The sequence below is a fragment of the Argentina silus genome, assembly GCF_951799395.1.
Source record: "Argentina silus genome assembly, chromosome: 11".
Classification (NCBI taxonomy): domain Eukaryota; kingdom Metazoa; phylum Chordata; class Actinopteri; order Argentiniformes; family Argentinidae; genus Argentina; species Argentina silus.
Window position 1 is genome coordinate 491,225 of NC_139665.1, and position 21,583 is coordinate 512,807.

A 21,583-nucleotide genomic window follows, 5' to 3' on the forward strand; every position below is an offset into this window, starting at 1 on the left:
ATTCTGTCTTCTCTGGAGCCCCTCAGGGTGCCAGCCAACTACATGTATGTCAGCTATATGTTTAACCAGGCCTTGTGGATACAGGGACACTAAGAGAGCAGCAGTGAACTGCTTACAGCATATGAAAAAAGGATTTTAAAATGCTGCATTAATTGCCCTGAGCCCTGAGCCAGTCCCACTAAATGAGGCTTACATCAATCCCATAATAAGCTTCTACATAGCTTTAAAATGCCCAAAGTAAAGGACCATCGTTTTTGCACAAATTGAACATTTTATTTGCAACATTTGAAACTGTAAGATAAGGTTGTATAAAAATAAAGACAAAACAAACTTCTTAAAAAAGTGGTTGAAGATTGTTCATACTTAAGATAAAAGTATTTCTTTCTCAATTATTCATCTTTCTCATCATCTAAAGCAGCTTTTAGAATAAAATGAACCACAGTTTCCCAAAACCTTCTGATATCTGTCTAACAAAAACATGTTTCTCATTTGTAAGATTAAGAAATGCAATTTTGGCAATATCACAGCTTGCAGGGTGACTTTCAGATTAATACACATAATAAATCAGAAATTATCATTATCGTTAGAGTGACTTAAACTGTACGATTCATATTTGTTTTTTAAAATGTGCGTTTCAGTGAGAGAGAGAAACAGGAAGATAGAAGTCATTAACAGTCAACAGAATGCCAACAATGAATCAACAAAATAAATAAGTCTGGAAAAACCTTGTACAATGTGCCGCGCTAAATCTGGCTATGACACTGCATCAGGGGAGGCTGGTGGAGGTAGAAATCAGAGGATGGGCTCATTGTAATGCGTGGAATGGAATAAGGAATGTTACACACTCTTGTTTGATACCGTTCCTTATTCCATTCCATGCACTTCAAAGTCGTGCCTCATCCAGTCTCCCCTGCACTGCACAGAGGACTGAAGCGGTTCAGCAAAACAGGCTTCACGTTATTCAATCAAAGGCGGCTGTTTTCGTTCCTCACAATATGTCCTGTACCGTTCATGCACCTACACTACAGCCTGTGATACAGGCAGACATCTTTGTGGAACCAAAGCTGCTTAAGAAGCCATTTTGTTTTAGTCCCATTCAGGCTGTTGAGTGATGCTCCCCTTCATGTACAGCACCAGTCAACAGTCTGGACACACCTCGCCAAGAGTGAGCAAAGCTGTCAACAAAGCAAAAGGTGGCTACTTTGAAGAATCTAAAATATAAAACATATTCTGGTTTGTTTAACATTTTTTAGTTTACGACATAATTCCATATTCCGTGTTCCTTCATAGTTTTGATGTCTTCAATATTAATCTACAATGTAGAAAATAATAAAAATAAAGAAAAACCATTGAATGAGGTGTGTCCAAACGTTTGACTGGTCCTGTACATTGTAGACATGCGTGTTCTTGGCTCTTTCATTAAATCAACGCAACCGCGTCTTAAAACCATGTTCCTCACAACACAAACAGTAGAAGAAATACGAGAATCATCATCAGAACAACAATGCACAGGATTTAAACCTTTCAACAACGCCACGGTCACTGTCCAGCAAACTCTTCTTCATCAGTCTAGTCTGCCTGTAGACCCACACAGGAGGGGACCAGACCAAAATAAACCAGTTCTCTTCTTCTTCTACATTAATGACCACAGGTTGTCCATCCACAGTGACAGTTTGTCTCTCTACATCCTTCATAATGAGATGTCCTCCCAGCACAGCTGAGCCTCAGAGAGACCAGGGGAGGAAGGGATGGGGTGCGCTCACGGTCAAATGGGGGTACGGGGGTCAGGTCCCAGTCTGAGGGGTGTCCCAGGGGTCAGGTCAGGGGTCAGGTCAGATGGGGGTGTTGGGCAGGTGTCCGTTGGGCGTTCCATTACAGGCGACCCCGTTGGCCTGGCCGTTGACCCCCGCCTGGCCGCTCCTCTTCCCATTGCTGCGGGGCGACTGCCCCCCCCGGAGGGCCTCTCTCTCCTGGGGGCCCCCCCTCTCAGAGTCCCTCCCCGGGGGGCCGGCCTGGGGGGCTGTCCGGCTGTGGCAGCGCTGCCTCAGGCTGTAGAGCGCCATGGTTAGCAGCACGCTAACGCACAGCGCTAGCAGGACGGACACCACCACCAGCTCCTTCAGGTAGGTCTCCCCCCGCGCCAGCTGCCCCCCCCCCAGCAACCCCGCCTCGCCCCCCCCTGCCCGGCCCCCCCAGAGGGTAACGTTCTTGCTGGTGCGTCTGGTGGGGAGGGGCATCTCAGTGGCCGGTACCGTGGGCCTCACACCCCTGGGCCCCGCGTCCCTGGACACCCCCTCAGTCTGCCCCGGCCTGGCCCCCCTGGGTGGCATGGTCTGCCCGCCCCTGGCCCCCGCCCCAGCAGTGGCGGTGGTGGGAAAGAGCCGGTTCAGAGGGCTGGAGGTGGTGGTGGTGGGGGGGGCCGTGGCGGGGGGCGGGGCGGGGGTGGAGCTGCTCTGCTGCCTGACCAGGTAGACGGCCAGCGTCTGCTGGAAGCCGTTCTCCGTGGCGAGGCAGAGGTAGAGGCCCAGGGTGAGGGGCGTGGCCAGGAAGCGTAGGCTGGCGTCCTCCAGGGTCAGGTAGAGGTCGGGGGGGAGGCGGCTGTGGGGGCGTTCCCAGTGGCGCTGGGCAAGGCGGGAGGCCGGGGGGCACTGCAGACGCACCACGGCGTTCAGGGACACCAGCACCAGCTCGCCTGGGGGGCAGGAGGCTAACACAGGTCAGAGGTCACACAGGTCAGAGGTCAGGCTCCAGTCAAGCCACAGACGCTAGGTAGCTACGGCAGCTAACGGCTAACTCTACTGCACCTGCGACACACCTGTACACACAGACACACACACACACACACACACACACACACACAGTACACACTCACTCACTCACTCTGCTGTAACTACTGACTAGTCTGGCATGTATGAATAGATGGACACCAGGGAGGCTGGTGGAGGTAGAAATCGGAGGACGGGCTCATGGTAATGCATGGAATGGAATGAGGAATGGTATCAAATCCAAAATCCATTCCATGCATTACCATGAGCCCGTCCTCCGATTTCTACCTCCACCAGCCTCTCCTGACGGACACACAAAATAACCAATGACTCAACAGAATGTTGACCCGTGCCTCTACGTACCTGTGGGCAGACTGGGTCCCGACCGGGACCTGGGGGTCATGGGGGCAGCTTTACACGCCTCTAGAACGTTCCCCCCATCCACATCCTGGCCTCTGTGGGACAGGAGATCCAGCTGTCAGAGTGTGTGAGTGTAACAGGGCGTGGTGTGTGTGTGTGTGTGTGTGTGTGTAACAGGGCGTGGTGTGTGTGTGTTTTAGCAACAGTGTCCATTTGGACTTCTGTTAGCGCTTCGTCAAGCTTCATAATAACCTGGATGTAACTTAAAGGGCCAATCTGGGATGAGTACACACATTTTGGGATTTTTAAATTAGCTACATATCTCTATTGATTAGTGAAGGATGTGACTTATCGATGCCTGAGGAGGTTAGAGCAACTGTCCTACCCATCAGAACCCCATCAGAACCCCATCAGAACCCCGACCAAGTGTTTAAAATCCACCAAAGTATCCAAAGCTCCGCCCCTCCAGACCTGTACCTCAGCTATTTACCCCAAAAAAGTCACGGGAAGACCACTTTGTTATTGTTTGAATTACAGATTGCTCCTTTAATCTCCAATGTAGTCGTAGTGCCCCCTGCTGGATAAACGGGTGTCATGTGACATGATGTAACGGCCACTCACGCGTGGGCCGGGATGCTGGCGGCGGCGGTGCAGAGCGCGGCCGCGGGGTCCCAGCCACAGAAGGGGTCCCGGGCCAGGACACACTCAGCACAGCTCCAGGAGGCGGAGCAGTTAGAGACGGGGACACTGACCACGCCCTCCGAGGAGCCCACGAACACCACGCCCTGGGGGTCAAACACACCCTGTTAAACACACACACACACACACACTACGCCCTGGGGGTCAAACACACCCTGTTAAACACACACACACACACACACACACACACACACACACCACGCCCTGGGGGTCAAACACACCCTGTTAAACACACACACACCACACCCTGGGGGTCAAACACACCCTGTTAAACACACACACACCACGCCCTGGGGGTCAAACACACCCTGTTACACACACACACACACACCCTGAGGGGTCAAACACACAAACATGCTAGGTCTGGATGGGGGGGAGGACCTTGGAGGCAGACAGCAGGAGGTTCTTAACGGGCTGAGGCTGGTCCAACACCTGGACCTCCTCGATGATGTGAGCCCCCTTCTCCAGCAGCACGGCTTTATGGAGGAACCCAGAGTCTGAGGAGCAAGAAGCGTTCAGAAGATATTCACTTCACACTCACGGTGACGGTGGCGGTGAGGACAGACCAACGTGTTGCAAGTGTGTTTAGATTCTGTGATTGCGTGGGACAGACAATGTCCATGCACCCTTGATGCCTCATGTCCTGTCTAGTATAATCCATTTCAAATATTCAGCAATTATACATCAGAATAATTCGGATTCTAGGATCAGATTGATCTGTCAGATTTTGAGTAGTATAGAGGAAACTCAGACAGCTCAATCTGAACCTGGACAGCAGAAAATAATCTGGATTATTCTGATCTAGATTAAAAGTAATATTTGAAATCATTCTGATCCAGATTAAACACTGGGCCCTTTTCCCCCCCATTTTCTAATTCCACCACACCCCAAAACTAATATATTATGAAAGGACAGAGACCCAAACTAAAATATTCTTCACTGTCACCCTCCCACTCCCCGAAGTCTGAATAGGCCTAACCCTTCAAGCCATCTGTGTAACTTGTGTTTGTGGATTGTTGATTGTGAATTAACTTTGTATTTTCTTTGTCTGTTTTAAGTGTATTGTGAGACAGGGCTCTGCTGTACAGGGTCCCCTGTCAAAATAAAGCTGAAACAAAACTGTGGTCCTCTGTGGCTCAGTTGGTGGGTTCGATTCCCGCTGGGACCATATATACTGAAATGTATGCACTCACTGCAATGTAAGACGCTTTGGATAAAAGCGTCAGCTAAATGGCATATATTATTATATATATATATGAAATAAACCAGTTTTCTCCGGTCTGGGCTGTACCTGTGAGCAGGAAGAGGACAGTGTAGTCCCTGCCATTGGCCGCCTGCACCCTCTGGACCGCCACATGACTGTACCACTGGTCAGGTGACACCATGGTTAGGCTCCGCCCCACAGGCTGGACGCTGTCGTCAGCCAGGAAGTTCTCCTTGACGAAGCGCAGTGTGTTGTCTGAGGCGTTGTGCAGCCCACACTGACAGGAAACAGAAAGGAGAGAGATTCAGACAGGTATAGCAGCAGACTAGGCATCGTACAAACATGGAACTGGAATCCGCCCTGTGTAGGAATCATCTACACATTCAACACATATTGAAGACCTCCACCAGAGCGGTGGAAATGGTTGTCATCTGGTATACCTGGCAATCTGAACTTTTCTGGTGACACTCTGAATATGCAAGACAGTGATGACCCCTAACCCTAACCCCATCCAGGGTCAGTGGAACAATGGTGAACAAAACAAACCAATGGGAGTGATGGGGGCTCAAAACAAATGGTTCAACATGTGTGGCCAAACCAACACGCGTGGCCAAATCAGAGTAACTTCCAACCATGTTAAAGTTCATGTGAGGTGATTGTGACACCCGTCACTCCCATTGTTGTTGTTGTTAGCGGTGGCTAAAGTTAGCTGGAGTTTAAAGGCTCTCCTGGCCCAGGGACTACTTTCAAAGTCAGAAACCGTCCGACTGAAGTTGAAAAATCCTGAACCAACCCTTTGATCGGCTAAACGGAAAACAAACTGTCAAAAGTTCAACTCCGCAGAACATTTCCAACTCTGTGGTCGTTTCTCTCTGTGATTTGGGTTGTACACTAGAGAGCGTTTACCTCTCCTGGGTTGGCCACCTTCTCTTGAACCCTGCTGCTCCATCGTAGCGTGTCCCGGTTCAGGACCTTGTAGTTCCCAGCGAACACGGCCTTGATGTCCCCCAGGCTGAACGCACACACCGCTGACCGCCCAGAGTTCACTGACCTGAAAAAACACAAAAAACAAATCCACCAACAGTCACAACCACAACACAGACGGTGGGCGTGACATTCCTGCTGGGACCCGATATACAGAACAATGTCAGCGTCAGCTAAATATATTACATTACTTAGCATTACATTCCTCAAAACATAAAAAAAAAAGAAAAAAAAAAGAAAGAAAAGCTGGCTTGTTTGACAAGTACTATTTAGGAGGGAAAAACTCTTATTTGGGAGTTGAATGATGAAGCCCTGCTGACCACTGAGAGCTGAAGATGCCGTAAAAGAGTGTGTCGTCCACAGGAGCGCCCTCTGGTGGCGGGAGGGTGACGATGTCCTGGATGACGTTGTAGGGCAGCTCGTTGTCCGACTGGCAGAGCAGCTGGGCTTTGGCGAAGGTAGTCCACCGGCGCTGCAAGGTCCGCTGACCCCCCACGTCACTCTGAGGAGGCACACACACACACACACACACACACACACACAATAAGGTGGTGAGGTAAGCCGGGAGCTTCTGCAGTAGGGCTTTGTACACAAGAGGGAGTAAAGGTGCGATCTACAGGACTTCAACGAGGTCCAGCCTTAGTGCCCGAACAAAGGTGCCTTTCCAGGCCTGATGCAGACACTTCATCCTCACACAGACAGCCTCCAAAGACATGAACACTGCCGACCTGGGGGTCTTACCGTGCAGACCTGGGCGATGCGAGACACTGTGAACTTGTCGATGAAGTCGTACTCCCGGCCGACCTCGCTGAAGAAGAAATAAATCTTGTCCTCGCTGGGAATGAAGCTGGAGCTGATGAACGTGGGATCTGACATAAACAAACAGAGGGAACAGGGGGCTGAAGGCTGGGCTGGGGGGGGGGGGGGGGCTGAAGGCTGGGCTGGGGGGGGGGGGGGGGGGGGGGGGGGGGGGGGCTGAAGGCTGGGCTGGGGGGGGGGGGGGGGGGCTGGGGGGGCTGAAGGCTGGGCTGGGGGGGGGGGCTCGTTGTCATGCATGGAACGGAATGAGGAACGGTATCAAATATCAAACACGCGTTTGATACCAGTCCTTATCCCATTCCGTGCATTACAATGAGCCTGTCCTCCAATTTCTACCTCGGCCAGCCTCTCCTGGCCTGGGCCCAGCCGGAGCTACTGGGACACCTACCCTCCAGCCAACCCAGGGTGTCGTCCAGCTTCAGGTCAACATGGCCGCCTTCGCTGAGGTGGCGGGAGATGACTGGACGGTTCCCTCTGTAGTCTGCCACCGTCCCGGTGTACAGCTCTCCATCTGACACACACACACACACACACACACACACACACACACACACACACACACACACACACACACACACACACACACACACACACACACACACACACACACACACACACACACACACACACACACACACACACACACACACCTGAGTAAACATGGGCAATGACACAACAGTGAAGTCTGGAGAATGACACCACCATCAACACCGTTAGTGACAGTAGGGTTAGGGTTGGGTTAGGGTTACTGCACTAAGCTCACAGTATGATACGTGTTACTGCCAAGATAGCAAAAATAAAGTTACAACGAAAACAAAACTATGACTGAAGAAGATGATCTGTTTATTCCTTAATGCATAACATGAATATGGAGGACGATGTCTCATTAAAACAGTGTGAACCAAATATGTCTTGTTAAAATAAAGTAAATGATAGAATGTCGTCAGAATAACATCCTTCGCAGCTTTTGTCGCCACCTTGTGGAGGCTTGGGGAAGCACACCTCACGTCTTCACAGCAGCAGCATTGAGGTCGCCCACCATTACGGCTGTATGAACTCTCACCTACTGCAGTTGCTATGCCTGACGTGTGACTGATCTGCTACCTTCACCACCTTGATGCCGTCCCAACCCGCCCTGCGCCCTTCCAACAGAGACCAGAAACACCACGCAGAGCTTATTTGATGGACACGATTGCATGGAGTGGAACTCTGAATACTTCCTGGAGAATCTTGAGGTTTATGACACCATTGACCTCTGGCTGAGCCTTCTGTCGACGTTCCCGTCCCTAAACGGAGGCTCTGCTCCAGCTGGCCTCTCTGCTTCCTCTAAGTCATGTCTCTTACCCACGGTGATGGCGGTGTTCCGCTGGTAGGGATCGTAGGGGCAGCGACCTCTGCCCTCCTCAGGCTTGCCACTGGGGCTGGTCACCAGCGAGAATGTCTCAGAGTTCTGGGGAGGGGGGGGCACAGCCGGGTCAAAGGTTAGGACACAGCCGGGTCAAAGGTTAGGACAGAGCCACTGCCTCCATAGTATCTAAGACATAAACAGCCACTGACACGCACATGAAAACTGTTTCACTGACAGACACAAGGACACACACACTCCCTCCCTCCCTCATCCACACACACTCCCTCAGCCCCCCATCAGCCCCCTTCCTCCCCCCCTCCCTCCCTCCTTCCCTCCTTCCCTCAGCCCTCTCCCTCCCTCAGCACCCTCCCCCCCCCCTAGCCCCCTAGGCAGCAGACTCAGATCCAGCGTAGCACGACAACATGTCTGCCCGGGGACGATCGTGGCCCAGTGCCACATAACTGGATTAGAAATGACCAATCTCATGTGACGCGCTGACACGCATGTTAAAGGGGAGGGAAGGTGCCTGCGTTCATCTGGTCTAATGAGCGGAGCGTGACCTCACAGCCCTAAAGGGGTTGGCACTAATGTCAGGAGATGTCGAGGGGAACTTTCTCCTGGTTAACCTCCGCAGACAGCAGGAACAGAAAACTCAGCTTAAAGACGATAGCAGAGAGGGGGACGGAGAGACAGACTCTCCTCCTCTATGCAGAGAGGGGGACGGATAGACAGACTCTCCTCCTCTATGCAGTCTTCTGGACAGAGAGTCAGAGACTTTGTCATGTATCGAAAATAAAAATGAGCCCACAAGCCACAGTTTGTAATAAAATCCTTCTGTCACTCTGACGGTTTGTCAGGTGGTTGTCCCGGGCATCAAGCTTGCTAAATGTCTTATTACCAAGACAACCGGTTAAAAAGGATATCAATGTGTTAGAAGGCATGAGGGAGGAATAGAGGTATTTAACTTTTTGTCTAAAGTGTGTTTTTCTTGAGGACGTATCTTTGGCAGCATTGACATGTTTATCTGATGTCAACAAAGCTTGTTTGGAGGTGAAGAGGGAGAGAGTGAGAGAGGGAGAGAGAGAGAGAGGGATGACTGGAGGAGAGTCTTACGATGTAGGTGCAGCGTGGGCTGAAGGCGAAGGTTCCACAGGCGTACATGTGAGTGGAGTTGAGGAACTGGAGAACCCGGATGAAGTTGGGACAGTCCATCTATGAGGGGGGGGGGGGGGGGCAGAGAAGAGAAGTGTTATCATTGCAGCTGTCACACATGGCTCCTGTGTTGAGTCAAAGAAAGGGAACAAAAACCATGTCCTTGCAAGCAGATGTTAGAGAAATACGAAAACATGACATTTGTATTGGTACAGTCCTGGTGAGACACTACTATTGTCTTAGTCATATTTTTATTTAGCAAACGTTCCTAGGACCTAAATGTCTAAATGTCAATGTAGATTGAACAAGCAGATTTGCATCAACACATTTCTCAGCAAGTTAGTTGATGATTTGGATCATTCAACTGAGCCAAAGTGGGTCACCAGGACCAGGACCAGGACCAGGACCAGGTCCAGATAACCCAGCATTTCATAACAGAGTTGGAAGGGCCGTTGTTGAGGGTTTGATTCCAGCATGAGCCATACTGCATATGAATGTGTTAATAACTAAGTCACTTCAGACAAAAGCATTGTAACACCACTGGGCGTACAGCAGGTGGCGCTACTGCGACCTTCACACAGTGTAGACAAGACAGGCAGTTCAACCTTTTTGTATATGTTAGCATGCGGTGTAAGGCCAGTCAGTCAGAGGGAGGTGTGTGTGTGGGGAGGGGGGGGCAGAGGGAGGGGGCACAATTAGCCTGATAACCAGTAACGTTAGTTACCCTGATCTCATTAAGAGACCACACGTGGAGACGTCCTTAAATGGGAGCTATTGTTATTGTTGCACTACTCTGTGGCACTGTCACTTTTGCATTTCACTGTATACTTGTATGCACGTGACAAATAAAGAATCTTGAATCTTGAGCTGTGGCATCAAGCCATGAGAAAGAGATAAACACAGAAACACATGTTTTTCTCGACTACGTTTCTTATCCCGTGTATCCAGTTTAAACTCATCACAGCTCAATCGGGTCACCCTGGATCATGGGGCTCTTTGGCCATGTCAATAGTGACACACAGGAATAAGGAATCATTAATGACCTCAGCTCTGCTGTGCAACCTCCCTCGGTCTAAGATACCTAACATACGTTTTGGAGAGGATGAACTATGTTGTGTCGTTGGATTGGTCTTTTACTGTATGGCTATTGTGGTCATTGTTAGTCTGATTTATACTATAAATGTACATCGACACTGGGGACAACACTTTTGATATAACTAAACTCAGGGCCCAGTATTTAAAAACTTTTAATCTAGATCAGAATGACGCATATAGATCTGATCACGGATAGTAAAAAACTGTCTGTCAGATGTTTAGGGGAAATCAGCCAGCTTGATCTGATCCCGGATAGCAAAAAATAATCCGGATCATTCTGATCCAGATTTAAAGTGTTGAAATACCGGGCCCTGGTGTCAGTGACGGGTCCATAGGTCTGCTAATCCCTGATGGTGTAAGGCCGGTGAGTCTCTTCCTCAGTGCTGTCACTAGCCAGCACTCTGCCAGCCAGGCAGGCAGCAGGTTGAAGCTCCCCAAATGGCTAAACAGTTCCATTAGGACATTACTAGCTTGGTGGGGGGTAAGAGGACGACAGCTGTGCTCTCCGTTAAGTACGGATTGAACCGATGGTTTCTCCGTGGGAGTCCTCCGTTGACGGCCAACAGAGATGACAAGGGGCTGTCCGTGTCCGTTTCACACGTTTTGGTCGGGGTTTTTTTGTTTAGTTTTTTAAGTAAGTCGCTTTGGATAAAAGCGTCAGCTAAATGGCATATATTTATTTATATTTGCATGTTTTTATCGGTTTTCTGAGGTCGGGGCTTCAGACATTTCTCTCCGAATAAGACAGAGACGCGCCCTCTTGCTAACCGTCATGGCCTCTACTGATGTCCTTGTTCTTTTGATCATCGTGGCGTGCCCCCCCCTCCCCCCCTCCCTCCCAGCGGACGGATCAGTACAACCAACCCGTCTAACAGGTCTGTGTTTAGGCACCATACCAGATGAGCTTCTGGGTCAGCTGGTAGCGTAACGGTGGAGCAATGGTTAACTTGCCTTGTTCTTTCCCTTCATGGAACAGTCTTCCAGGTCCTTCTCTAAGGGAGACCAGTCAAGCTGAGGGAGGAACAGAGGTCAGCATCACTCTATTGATTCAGCTGTCTTTGTGTTTTGGATCACAACCACGTTAATCATTGGTGGGGACACATCAGTACAGATGTGATATGTGAAGTTACAGTCTCTAGCATATTCCAAAAACTATTCGTACATGAATTGTAGGATTTGCATCTCACCAAACAAACTGGTGGTTTGATGTATGACCAATACAGGGGAGGCTGGTGGAGGTAGCAGTCGGAGGACGGGCTCATTGTAATGCACGGAACGGAATGAGGAATGGTATCATTACAATGAGCCCTTCCTCTGATTCCTACTGCCACCAGCCTCCCCTGGACCAACAAAGTTGAATTAAGTCCAAGCCTCAAAATCATGAATCATATTCAATCTCCAGCATAACTGGCTTCATGATACTCAAACACTGACATTGAGCCTTAAATATCAAACGGTAAAGTCAACCCCCACCTTTCTCCTCATCACCACGGCGACCGGCTGGCTCACATCCAATGAGAGCACTGCGTCCCTCGCTCCCACAAACAGCGTGTCTCCGTCATCGCTTAGCAACAGTGTGGTGGTGTTGCTGACGTCAGGGCTATGGAAGGTGGCGAGGGATCTCCCTGGTGAACCTGAGACACAGAGAGGGCCAGGAGTTAGACACAGAGAGGGCCAGGAGTTACACCCACTCCTCTCACCATTCACTCATCATATTGTTTAGGACTGCTGTTGTTGTAAAGCACTGAGACATTTATCTTTGTAAAGAGCGTGATACAAATACTTTTGATTTGATGACTTCAGCATTAATAAAAACAGTGCACAGGGGATGGTTGGTTGTCATCTAAGCAGCCATTCACATGATGCACCCTGAGTTAGGGGTCAGTCAGGAAGACTCACGTCTTAGTTTAACCATTAATTTAATATAAAATGGTTATACAATCAGGCGTGACGTATTAGGAGGGCTCCGCTCTTTTGAGAGCTTCCTGCCTGGGAGTTATAAGCAACGAAAACACATATGTATATTACAGGGAGCCCATAACCACAGCAGGGGGAGGCTGGGGGAGGCAGGGGGAGGCTGGGGGGCAACAACACTGTAGCTACAGAGAGGTACAACTGTCCAATTGAAATGAAAGACGGTTAAAAAAAACAACACATTATTGATTACATTTTGGTGGTAAATTACATCTAACAAGGATTATTAATCTATTAAAAACACACCAGTCCTAAAAAAAAAAATCCAACTCACTGCACTCTAATCACTTCTCCTCAAACAAATGCTGGAGACAGTTAGTTTCCCTCCACCAGAGGGCAGCCTTGGTACCCAAAGGATAAAATGTACTAAAAAAACAAATAAAAACAAGTCATTGTTTATTGTTGTTTATACTAAGGTACTGGAGATGAAAATGTCTTTGTTCAGGTCATTTGAATTGTTCTATTTTTATTTGATGACTTATTAAAAGAGGTAACTCATTATTTTCTTTCTTCATTTGAACATACTTCCATTGCTTGAGAGAAATATATATTTAAATAGTTGAGCACCTGTAAAGCAACAAGCAGGTGGTTTTACAAACAGACACAAAATGTCCACAGAATGTCCTCCTGTCCAGATTTTGAGCCAAAACAGAAGACATTTTGTAAAGCGTCTCCCCTCCTCATGAACCCTCTCCACACAATAACACGGAGGACAGCGCCCCTCCACTCCAAACACGATCCCATTTCATCTGACTGGGGGCCCACGGACGGGAGGGGGCACGTGCACCACACACACTACTGAGCAAGTACACACTAAGTACACATCACTGAAGAAATACGCAGTTAAGTACACACTGCCACGGCAAACACCAGCTCATGGCCTTTGACTGGTTACGATAACTCACTGGCCTATACCGGGAAGACGAGAGGTTCTAAGATACCTTAGGCACACATTTCTGACTCTATAAACAGTTTAAATACTGCAGGTCACCATTACAGGGCTCTTCTGTAAGAGAGACTCGGGTCTCATTAAGGTCTCCTTGTTTGATTAAAGCATAAATACAATTGTCATGTTTTCTTTTTCTCTAACATCTGCTTGCAAGGACATGGTTTTTGTTCCCTTTCTTTGACTCAACACAGTAGCCATGCGTGACAGCTGGCAAGGACATGGTTTGATGTTCTCTGACACGTGCAATGTCACCGATTTCAACACTGTAATATGGCCCAACATGTGACTGCAAAGATATCCACATCAAAATTAAGCAGGACTGCTGTTAAAGTGATAGTTCACCCAAATTACAAAATCACTTTTTTGGAACAGGTTTGGAAGAAGTGTTCCAAATGCAACTGTCACTCCAAATAAATTAAAGGCTGAAGTTTAAAAGTGTTAAAAGTATTTGAACATGGCCTCTTGTCTACATGGCCTCTTGTCTACAGACTACCTCCAAGCTCAGAAGAAGAGGAAGAAGAACATTTACACAGAGTGCCACAGCTCAAAGAGTGATATCCTGTGGTGTAGCCATGGCTAACCCCCAAGCGCTGCTAAAGCTCTGTGGTGTTGAGGAGTTGCTAAAGGTGTCTGTGTGTGACTGACTCTCGTCTGATGTGCAACCTGCAACTTCCTGCTCTGGGTCGCAGCACGAGATGAGATGAGATGAAGAGATAAGAGTGGTGGACCGGTACAACAATGGAAACATCTGTGTTCCAGAAACACACACACACACACACACGTCCCTGGCCTTTATCAGGCATGAAAACTCAAACCACAGGCCTATACTGGGAGGGCTGGAGGTTCTGAAATACACTGTAGACATGCATTCGACTGTATATGTTCTAACCCCAACTCTTTAAATACTGCAGGTCACCACCGTCACGGTTGCCTGTGTCTCACACATAGAAGTGTGACTCAACACAGTATAATGTGAGGTTACATTGTTAATAAGAAGTTATTCTTAAATGGACCTGTAAATAAAAGATGATATAAGGGTCAAACATCCCACACACACGTTAATAATTAAAAACAAACACAGTTGCACATATAACACTGAACAACACACAGACACAAGCAAGCAGTCTCTGACAAGTGCATCAGTGAACAGTGTTCTTCTTTGTTCTAGAACGTATTCTTTGTTTTAGAACTTCTGCAGCAGGCAGTACAGCAGCAGACGGTACAGGAGCAGACAGTACAGGAGCAGGCGGTACAGCAGCAGACAGTACAGGAGCAGGCGGTACAGCAGCAGATAGTACAGGAGCAGACAGGCCAGTAGAGCACTGCACAATGATTCAGGTGGTGAACACTTCTCCATATCCACAGCCACTAAGACAGGAGGGGGATGGGGTGGGACTGAGGGGGCATATGAACCACCTGCCAATCACTCCCTGTAACTGTCTTTAGCCCTGGGTCCCAATGTTCCACCCTTTCCTCTGAGGGGGGGGGGGGGGGGCATCTGTGTACTTCAGGGAAAGGGTGGAGGAGGAGAAGCAGGGCATGGTGCTATTACGCTTCTGGGAGGAGGAGGAGGAGGTCAAGTGAGGTGAAGTATAGCAGCCTGCTCATCAAATTTAATTGACTAATATTATAACTTGGGTTATTGATGTAACCATTTTAGAGGGGAGGCTGGTGGAGGTAGAAATCGGAGAGCAGGTTGTTACATTTGTGATACCATTCCTTATTCTATTCCATGGATTATAATGAGCCCGTCCTCCAATTTCTACCTCCACCAGCCTCCCCTGTTAGACACCTACAAATATGGCCCAAACTGGGATTCCACTGAAGCATCGATGTAGGAGGTGGTTCGCCAAGCTCTTCTCATACAAGTTCCTTTTCTGAGAGCTAAAATGTTAGGGCTAGGGCTAGGGTTAGGGTTAGGGTTAGGGCTTCAGAGGCCAATTACCTTCAGCCCAAGTTATTACATTGGTCACTGAAATGGCTCCTTTGATTAGGTTCCAACATTTGCTTGCTACCAGCAGGCTGCTACAATTCACCTCACTTTGACCCCCCCCCCCCCCCTCCTCCTCCTCCTCAATAGAGATGATACACTGAGCAACACTTGCTCTCCCTCTCCTCCTCCTCCTCCTCCTCCTCAATAGAGATGATACACTGAGCAACACTTGCTCTCCCTCTCCTCCTCCTCCTCCTCCTCCTCCTCCTCAATAGAGATGATACACTGAGCAACACTTGCTCTCCCTCTCCTCCTCCTCCTCCTCCTGCTCCTCAGTAGAGATGATACACTGAGCAACACTTGCTCTCCCTCTCCTCCTCCTGCTCCTCAGTAGAGATGATACACTGAGCAACACTTGCTCTCCCCCTCCTCCTCCTCCTCCTCCTGCTCCTCAGTAGAGATGATACACTGAGCAACACTTGCTCCCCCCCTCCATCTCAGACCATATTCCCTTCATCCATGTTCCTTTGAGGAACAGTCATCAATGGAGGAAGGAAAATGAACAGTCATTCCTAATCCCGTGATTCGTGCTCTGAAAAGAATATCTTAGATCATCGTCATCATGGATAGCGAGACCAGATACTTCAGAAACACATTTCCAAAGTAGAAAACTATAGAAATTACCCCTGAAAGTATGATCTTGGTGAGGAGAAACATTGCCTGGTAAGTGAAAACTCATGTTAGCTCTAAGTGCTAATGCCTAGACTTTAGCTAAACAAGCAAACATGGTCAAGTCAGTCACACCTTTGACCCCAAGAGATCACCTTTCCATCACTGTCTCAACCTCCGACCTGCAGTAGCATGAGGCGTCTCTCAATGCCCCAGCTCAGAGATCAAGGTCAATGTGTTTCCTACCTCACTCCCCACCCCCACACCACCTCACCCCCACCTCACCTCCACCTCACACCGCCTCACCCTCACACCACAATTGACATTTAGAACCTTTATCCAAAGCGACTTACAACAAATACATTTGTCTAAGTAAGTGAATCATCAGTCATCATAAGATAAAGTAATAAATGCTAGGACCAGGGGCCATAGGCAGTCACAATGCTAGGAGAAGGAAGGATTACTTTTTTTTTTATTATTTACAGAAGAGAAACTGTACAGGGGGGTAGTGGGGATGAAAAGGTCTTTAGGAGGGACAGTCAAGATGTAGCCTGAAGTCTTCAATCTACGGCAGAAGATTGGTAGTGACTCTGCAGTCCTGACAGCAGTGGGAAGCTTGTTCCACCAGCGGGGCGCCAGGACAGTGAAAAGCCGTGACCGAGTAGCGCGGCTGCTGCATCCACAAAGAGACGGCGGTGCCAGACGGGCAGCCGAGGTGGAATAGTGGAGTGATCGGGCAGGGGTTTGGGGGCTGACCATTGCTTGCAAGTAGGGAGGGGCTGTTCCCTTTGCTCGCAAACCAGGCGACACCAGGGTCTTGAATCTGATGCGAGCTGCTACCGGGAGCCAGTGAAGGGTGAGAAGGAGGGGGGTGAGATGGGGGAACTTAAAATAAACTGTTGCTTGTTTGACCCGGCATGCGCCTCCTCTTCCACGGCATTGGTCCAGACCCAGTGTGCAAAGCATAGAGAGCTGATGACATCATTTCATTACGCTCTGTTGCTCTCAGTCATGGCTCTTCTCTGTCTTGGCGCCCCAGTGGGGGAGGAGCTTCCTACCAATGGAGGACAGCAGAGTCACCTCTGCCCAGAGGGAGGGAGGGGGGAGACCTCTGCCCAGAGGGAGGGAGGGGGGAGACCTCTGCCCAGAGGGAGGAGAGAAGGAGACCTCTGCCCAGAGGGAGGGAGGGAGAGAAGGAGACATGGAGGGGGAGACCTCTGCCCAGAAGGGAGGGAGGGGGAGAGGGGTGAAGATCTTTGGCTGGCCTGGGTGGGGGGGTGGAGGGAGGAGGAGGCGAAGAGAGGTTAAATGGTCATGGTCGAAGGTGTGAAGTGACATTAGTTGTAAAGTCACTAAACTAAATATAGACACTGTGATGACCGGCGCTCATCACATGGTCACTGTCGGACCTCTGGCCTTTCTGGCTGAGCATGTTGGTGTCTCAAGTACTCAGAACCATGAGATCTGGAGCAAAAATGGGCTGGGCCTGGATTTACCCGAACTGAGCATTCACTGAGAGAGCCCATATGTGGGGAGGGGGGGGGCTATTGGACAGGTATGTTAACTTAACACAGCTGGGCAGGATATGAGCTGAAGAGGCTTTTAAATGTTTAGAGACTTGATTTGATAAAAGATAGAGGAACCTTCCTGAGCTCCTCACCTGTAAATATGAAACAGGATACTCCTACTCCTATGAACTTGATTTGTAAACAAAGCCTAAAGTTTAAGCCTTTAAGAGACTTGTTCGAGACTTGGTTGTGTATGGGAGTTGACCATGTGCAACATTTGGCCCGGGGGGGGGGGTGAATATTTCCTGAAGGTGTGGCTGTATGTCTACGAGGGGGTTCTTCACGGATGAGCAGCGGGGCGTCTGGATGAGCAGTCGTCCATTCGAGAGGAGGGTAGCGTGGGGGGGGGAATTACGTAACACTGCTGATAAGACGCATTCTGGAGGATTAAGACGGATCCCATGCTGTACCGTCAACCTTAGTCATCATCCCCCTGATGCATCATCCACACACACACAGGCGCAGGCAGGCGCAGGCAGGCACACGCAGGACGTGAGTGTGTGTGTGTGCGCAAAGCTGGTTTCTGCTTGTGCACCCAACCACGTCCTCTCATCTGTGTTGCTTGTCACCTGTCACATTAAAGGCTGCCTCCAGTGGACTGAGGCCCACATTAGAGGCTGCCTGCAGTGGACTGAGGCCCTTCCAACTGAGGCCAGTGGTTAAGTAAAGCTGAGAATAGGGAATAGAGTTTTGCGAAAGGCAGAAATGAGCAACCTGAGGGCACTTCTGACTGAGATGAGGAACTCCAAACTTCTCTGTCAGCTCAGCAAAAACTAACAAGCTGCTGTGATATGTCCTCACCAACAGCCAAACCAAACACTGCTCTGCGGGACGCAGGACACCTGAGTGCTAAGAACCAGGCTTACAAGACTGTTTAGGCATCAGCTGCCAGGGTTCTAGTGCTGCACGGTACACCGGTACCAACGCAATATCACGTATCAAAGCAGTATGGTAATAAGGTAATGACAACAAAACTACTGTGAGACATCAGACTTCCAAATGTACCGACCCAACATTTGAGGGTCTGGCTCACAGACTACAAGAGCTGAGGGGAGAAAAATAGTCTACAGCAGTTTGTATTTAGCCTACCTCCACCCCCCAAGCCCTGATCCAGGGTCCACACCCCAGGCCGTCATCCCAGCCTACACCATCGAGCACGAAGGAGAGGGTGACAGCAAATGTCATCAGTTAGCCAAAACCTAACATTTGCCCATTGTGTATCATTTGAATGTGAGAAAGGCAGACTTGATGGATGTGTTGGCATCTTTCTGTGGGAATGGACTTGGACCTCATTCTCTCTTTTGCCTTACAACACCTCATCTGATCCTGTGCCAACGCTGAACAAGGGTTCTGTTCATTAGAGGCCACAAACAGGAATTACAACAAAGACTTCACCTACATCAGCACATCTACCCACTTTCCTCAATCAGGTCATCTTCACTTCCACTTCTCCTAGTCTGACCCAGTTTCGGTGGTGGCTTTTGTTTGACAGCGGGTCCTATTAACTCATTCAGTGCTGAGGGTTTATTTCACCAGAAATGCATAAATGATGATGCTTCGTTTTGTAGCCAATCAAAGTGTTGTTGCTAGGTAAACACCACATAGAACACTTGGCTCTCTAGGTGGTGAGTGTTCCGGAACTCTTTGGCAGTTGGTGGGTTAAAGTGAAGGGCATGTTACCAGGGGACCTGAAATGTTTTATCCTTAACATGGTCAACTGTTTAAGTGACCTGGGATTTCAGCCCACAGTTAATCATCTAAGCAGTTCTCAGCAGATCAATAAGTAACAATGTACAACACTTCCGATAATCAGTTAAGATCCATTAGGGCCTTAATGGTCCACCAGAGCTTTTAAACAAACCACAAGTCTAGGGAAGGAATGCAAGGATGAGTAAACAGTTATCAGCAATCTCCACTAAAATCTCTGATGACATCAAACTGAGGCCTTCTGGTAATCCTGAGGGGATGTCTGTGTGAGTATTTTTGTTTGCTTTTCAGAACATTTGATTTCCAGATGAAAGGAGAAGAGCCTAAGTACATGAAAACATGTATCAAGCAATGGACCACAATGTTCCAACTTGCAATACTTTTACAAACTGGAGTGTAACAAATTGAAACAGTAAAACGAACAAAACAAAGATGTTCAGTTCCTTGAAGTTAAGCCCCATGACAGTAATGAGGTCTGAAAACGTAGAAGGCCACGGAACAGTTTATCATTGTGATGCCATCCACTTGCTGCCTCATTACCCATAATGCACGTCCCCATTAGTACATCGTTAGTTGAGGCTGAACTCGGGGGGCTCCTCTTATGACTGCAGAGCAGTGCTTTATGAGAGAAAACAGAGCGTCTGTTCATCTGAACTTTCGTTCCCCCTTTCCAGAATAAACTCCAAATGATGGATGGCTGCAGACCACTAAAAGTTGTCCCATTTTTAATTTTCTTATTTATTTAACCAGATTAGTCTCATTCAGATTAACAATCCATTTTACAAGAATATAGCTGCATTTTTCAGACACTTTTAGATCATGCAGCCCTGTGATAGGTTCAGAGTGAACTAGTACAAGCTTAGCGGGACAGAAGATGAAACCTAGGAGCAGTTTGTTTCTAGGGATGCATTAGAACAACCCTGGTAACCATCAATCAATCCATTATCAAAACTTCAATCGGACCCATCCCTATTTGGTACTGGGTTTGAAGACATCTTTGCTTGAGGACATTTTTTTTCAAGTTCTCCATTGTGGTGGGAATCATTAAATATGAGCATTGATCTCATAAAATCACTGATTCTTACAAGTGGACTAAACTAATAACTCCCTCAGCCAATCAGACCAAAGTCTAGCCTGGTTGGTCACGGTCGTATTTCCACCACACTGCTGCTCATCTGTCTAACCGTCCCCTTCACTCCTGTTACACAAACAGACCAACAGCAAAACTCCACAGGTATTTCTGCACACCGGGTCACCAACAAAATGTACTTACATCCAACTTTGATGCTTTTCAAAGTCGATTTTCACAATCAAGAAGCATGAACAGAAATGTGTTACTCACCCATAGAGAAGGACACCCGGGGAGTCAGCTTCCCCAGAGACGGGCTCAGTAACCCCAGAATGACCAGGGTGATGGAGAACAGGCCTCCGGGCTCCATTGTGAGGATGAGGACGATGAGGTGGGAGAAGAGCAGAGTCAGGGCGAGGGAGCTCGCGTTCTGAGAAGAGTGTCCAGAGCGCTGGTGGTGTCAAAGTCTATGTCTGCGGAGGAAGCACCACAGAAGAAGCCACTTCCTCTGGTCTCTGGAGCCAGTCATCATCGCATCTGCCAGGGAGAGAGAGAGAGAGAGAGAGAGTCAGAAACAGTTGTGGTAGGAGGCGGGGTTGAGAGAGAGAGAGAGAAGGTCATGGGAGGAGATCTGTACTCCCCGGGCAGTGTGGAATAGTGGAAGGACTGAGTGGATGCAAGGGGTGAGTCATCACTCATGAGAGGGGGAAGGGGGGGGGGAGAGGGAGGAGGGGGTAGCACCACTTACGCTACAATAGATGTCTAGCCTAAGCCACTTGTTAGATGGTACATTCTAGATCATGTGTGCATCACAAGGCACCAACAACCCAAGGGGTTCCAATGAGTGATCACTTCATGTGACGAGACTGAAAATGATCTAATAAGGCGGAGACCCAGCCAAGCATCCCATCAACATCAGCCGCCAACCGCCTGTACTAAGAAAGAGTAATAAATGACTTCACTTAGATGTCCCCAAGTTGCTTCACATATGATATTTTTGTCCAGGAAGGCAGTGCAAGAGAGAAACTGTTTGGGGATGTGGTCGTAATGACACAGCATAATGATCATCAGAACATTTCCCCAAATATCTGAATACTGCATCGAATCCCCAAGAGTGAATCCTCATAGCTTCTGCTATAACGGTGAGCCACCGGGGCGATGAAGACTAATGCCCGTCATCAATGGCTACTGGCTAACATCGGTGGAACACATCCAACAAAGATGTTCCAGAACACACCAGCCTGACAACGGTTGACATATGATTTCTATAGGTTACTCCCGAGTTTGC

At 48.7% G+C, this 21,583-nt stretch overlaps 1 protein-coding gene across 7 annotated transcripts in view; it reads right to left on the reverse strand.

Annotated features, from left to right (window-relative positions):
• Nucleotides 1-261: 261 nt before the first annotated feature.
• The window catches only part of sema4ab (sema domain, immunoglobulin domain (Ig), transmembrane domain (TM) and short cytoplasmic domain, (semaphorin) 4Ab), a 28,873-nt gene continuing 7,551 nt past the window's right edge, over nucleotides 262-21,583 (reverse strand). For 6 of the 7 annotated variants that reach the window (XM_083680774.1, XM_083680773.1, XM_083680777.1 and 3 more), the window contains exons 2-15: nucleotides 20,569-20,832; nucleotides 11,900-12,060; nucleotides 11,378-11,437; nucleotides 9,293-9,391; nucleotides 8,176-8,281; nucleotides 7,220-7,342; nucleotides 6,754-6,881; nucleotides 6,333-6,514; nucleotides 5,935-6,079; nucleotides 5,116-5,305; nucleotides 4,206-4,321; nucleotides 3,747-3,910; nucleotides 3,129-3,220; nucleotides 262-2,707 (exon numbers count right to left, since the gene is read on the reverse strand). In XM_083680774.1, coding sequence (XP_083536900.1) covers nucleotides 1,833-2,707; nucleotides 3,129-3,220; nucleotides 3,747-3,910; nucleotides 4,206-4,321; nucleotides 5,116-5,305; nucleotides 5,935-6,079; nucleotides 6,333-6,514; nucleotides 6,754-6,881; nucleotides 7,220-7,342; nucleotides 8,176-8,281; nucleotides 9,293-9,391; nucleotides 11,378-11,437; nucleotides 11,900-12,060; nucleotides 20,569-20,665 — 2,538 coding nt within the window. In that variant the 5' untranslated portion in view covers nucleotides 20,666-20,832 and the 3' untranslated portion in view covers nucleotides 262-1,832. The remainder of the gene's footprint in view (nucleotides 2,708-3,128; nucleotides 3,221-3,746; nucleotides 3,911-4,205; nucleotides 4,322-5,115; nucleotides 5,306-5,934; nucleotides 6,080-6,332; nucleotides 6,515-6,753; nucleotides 6,882-7,219; nucleotides 7,343-8,175; nucleotides 8,282-9,292; nucleotides 9,392-11,377; nucleotides 11,438-11,899; nucleotides 12,061-20,568; nucleotides 20,833-21,583) is intronic. The other variant, XM_083680779.1, reaches the window with a different exon arrangement.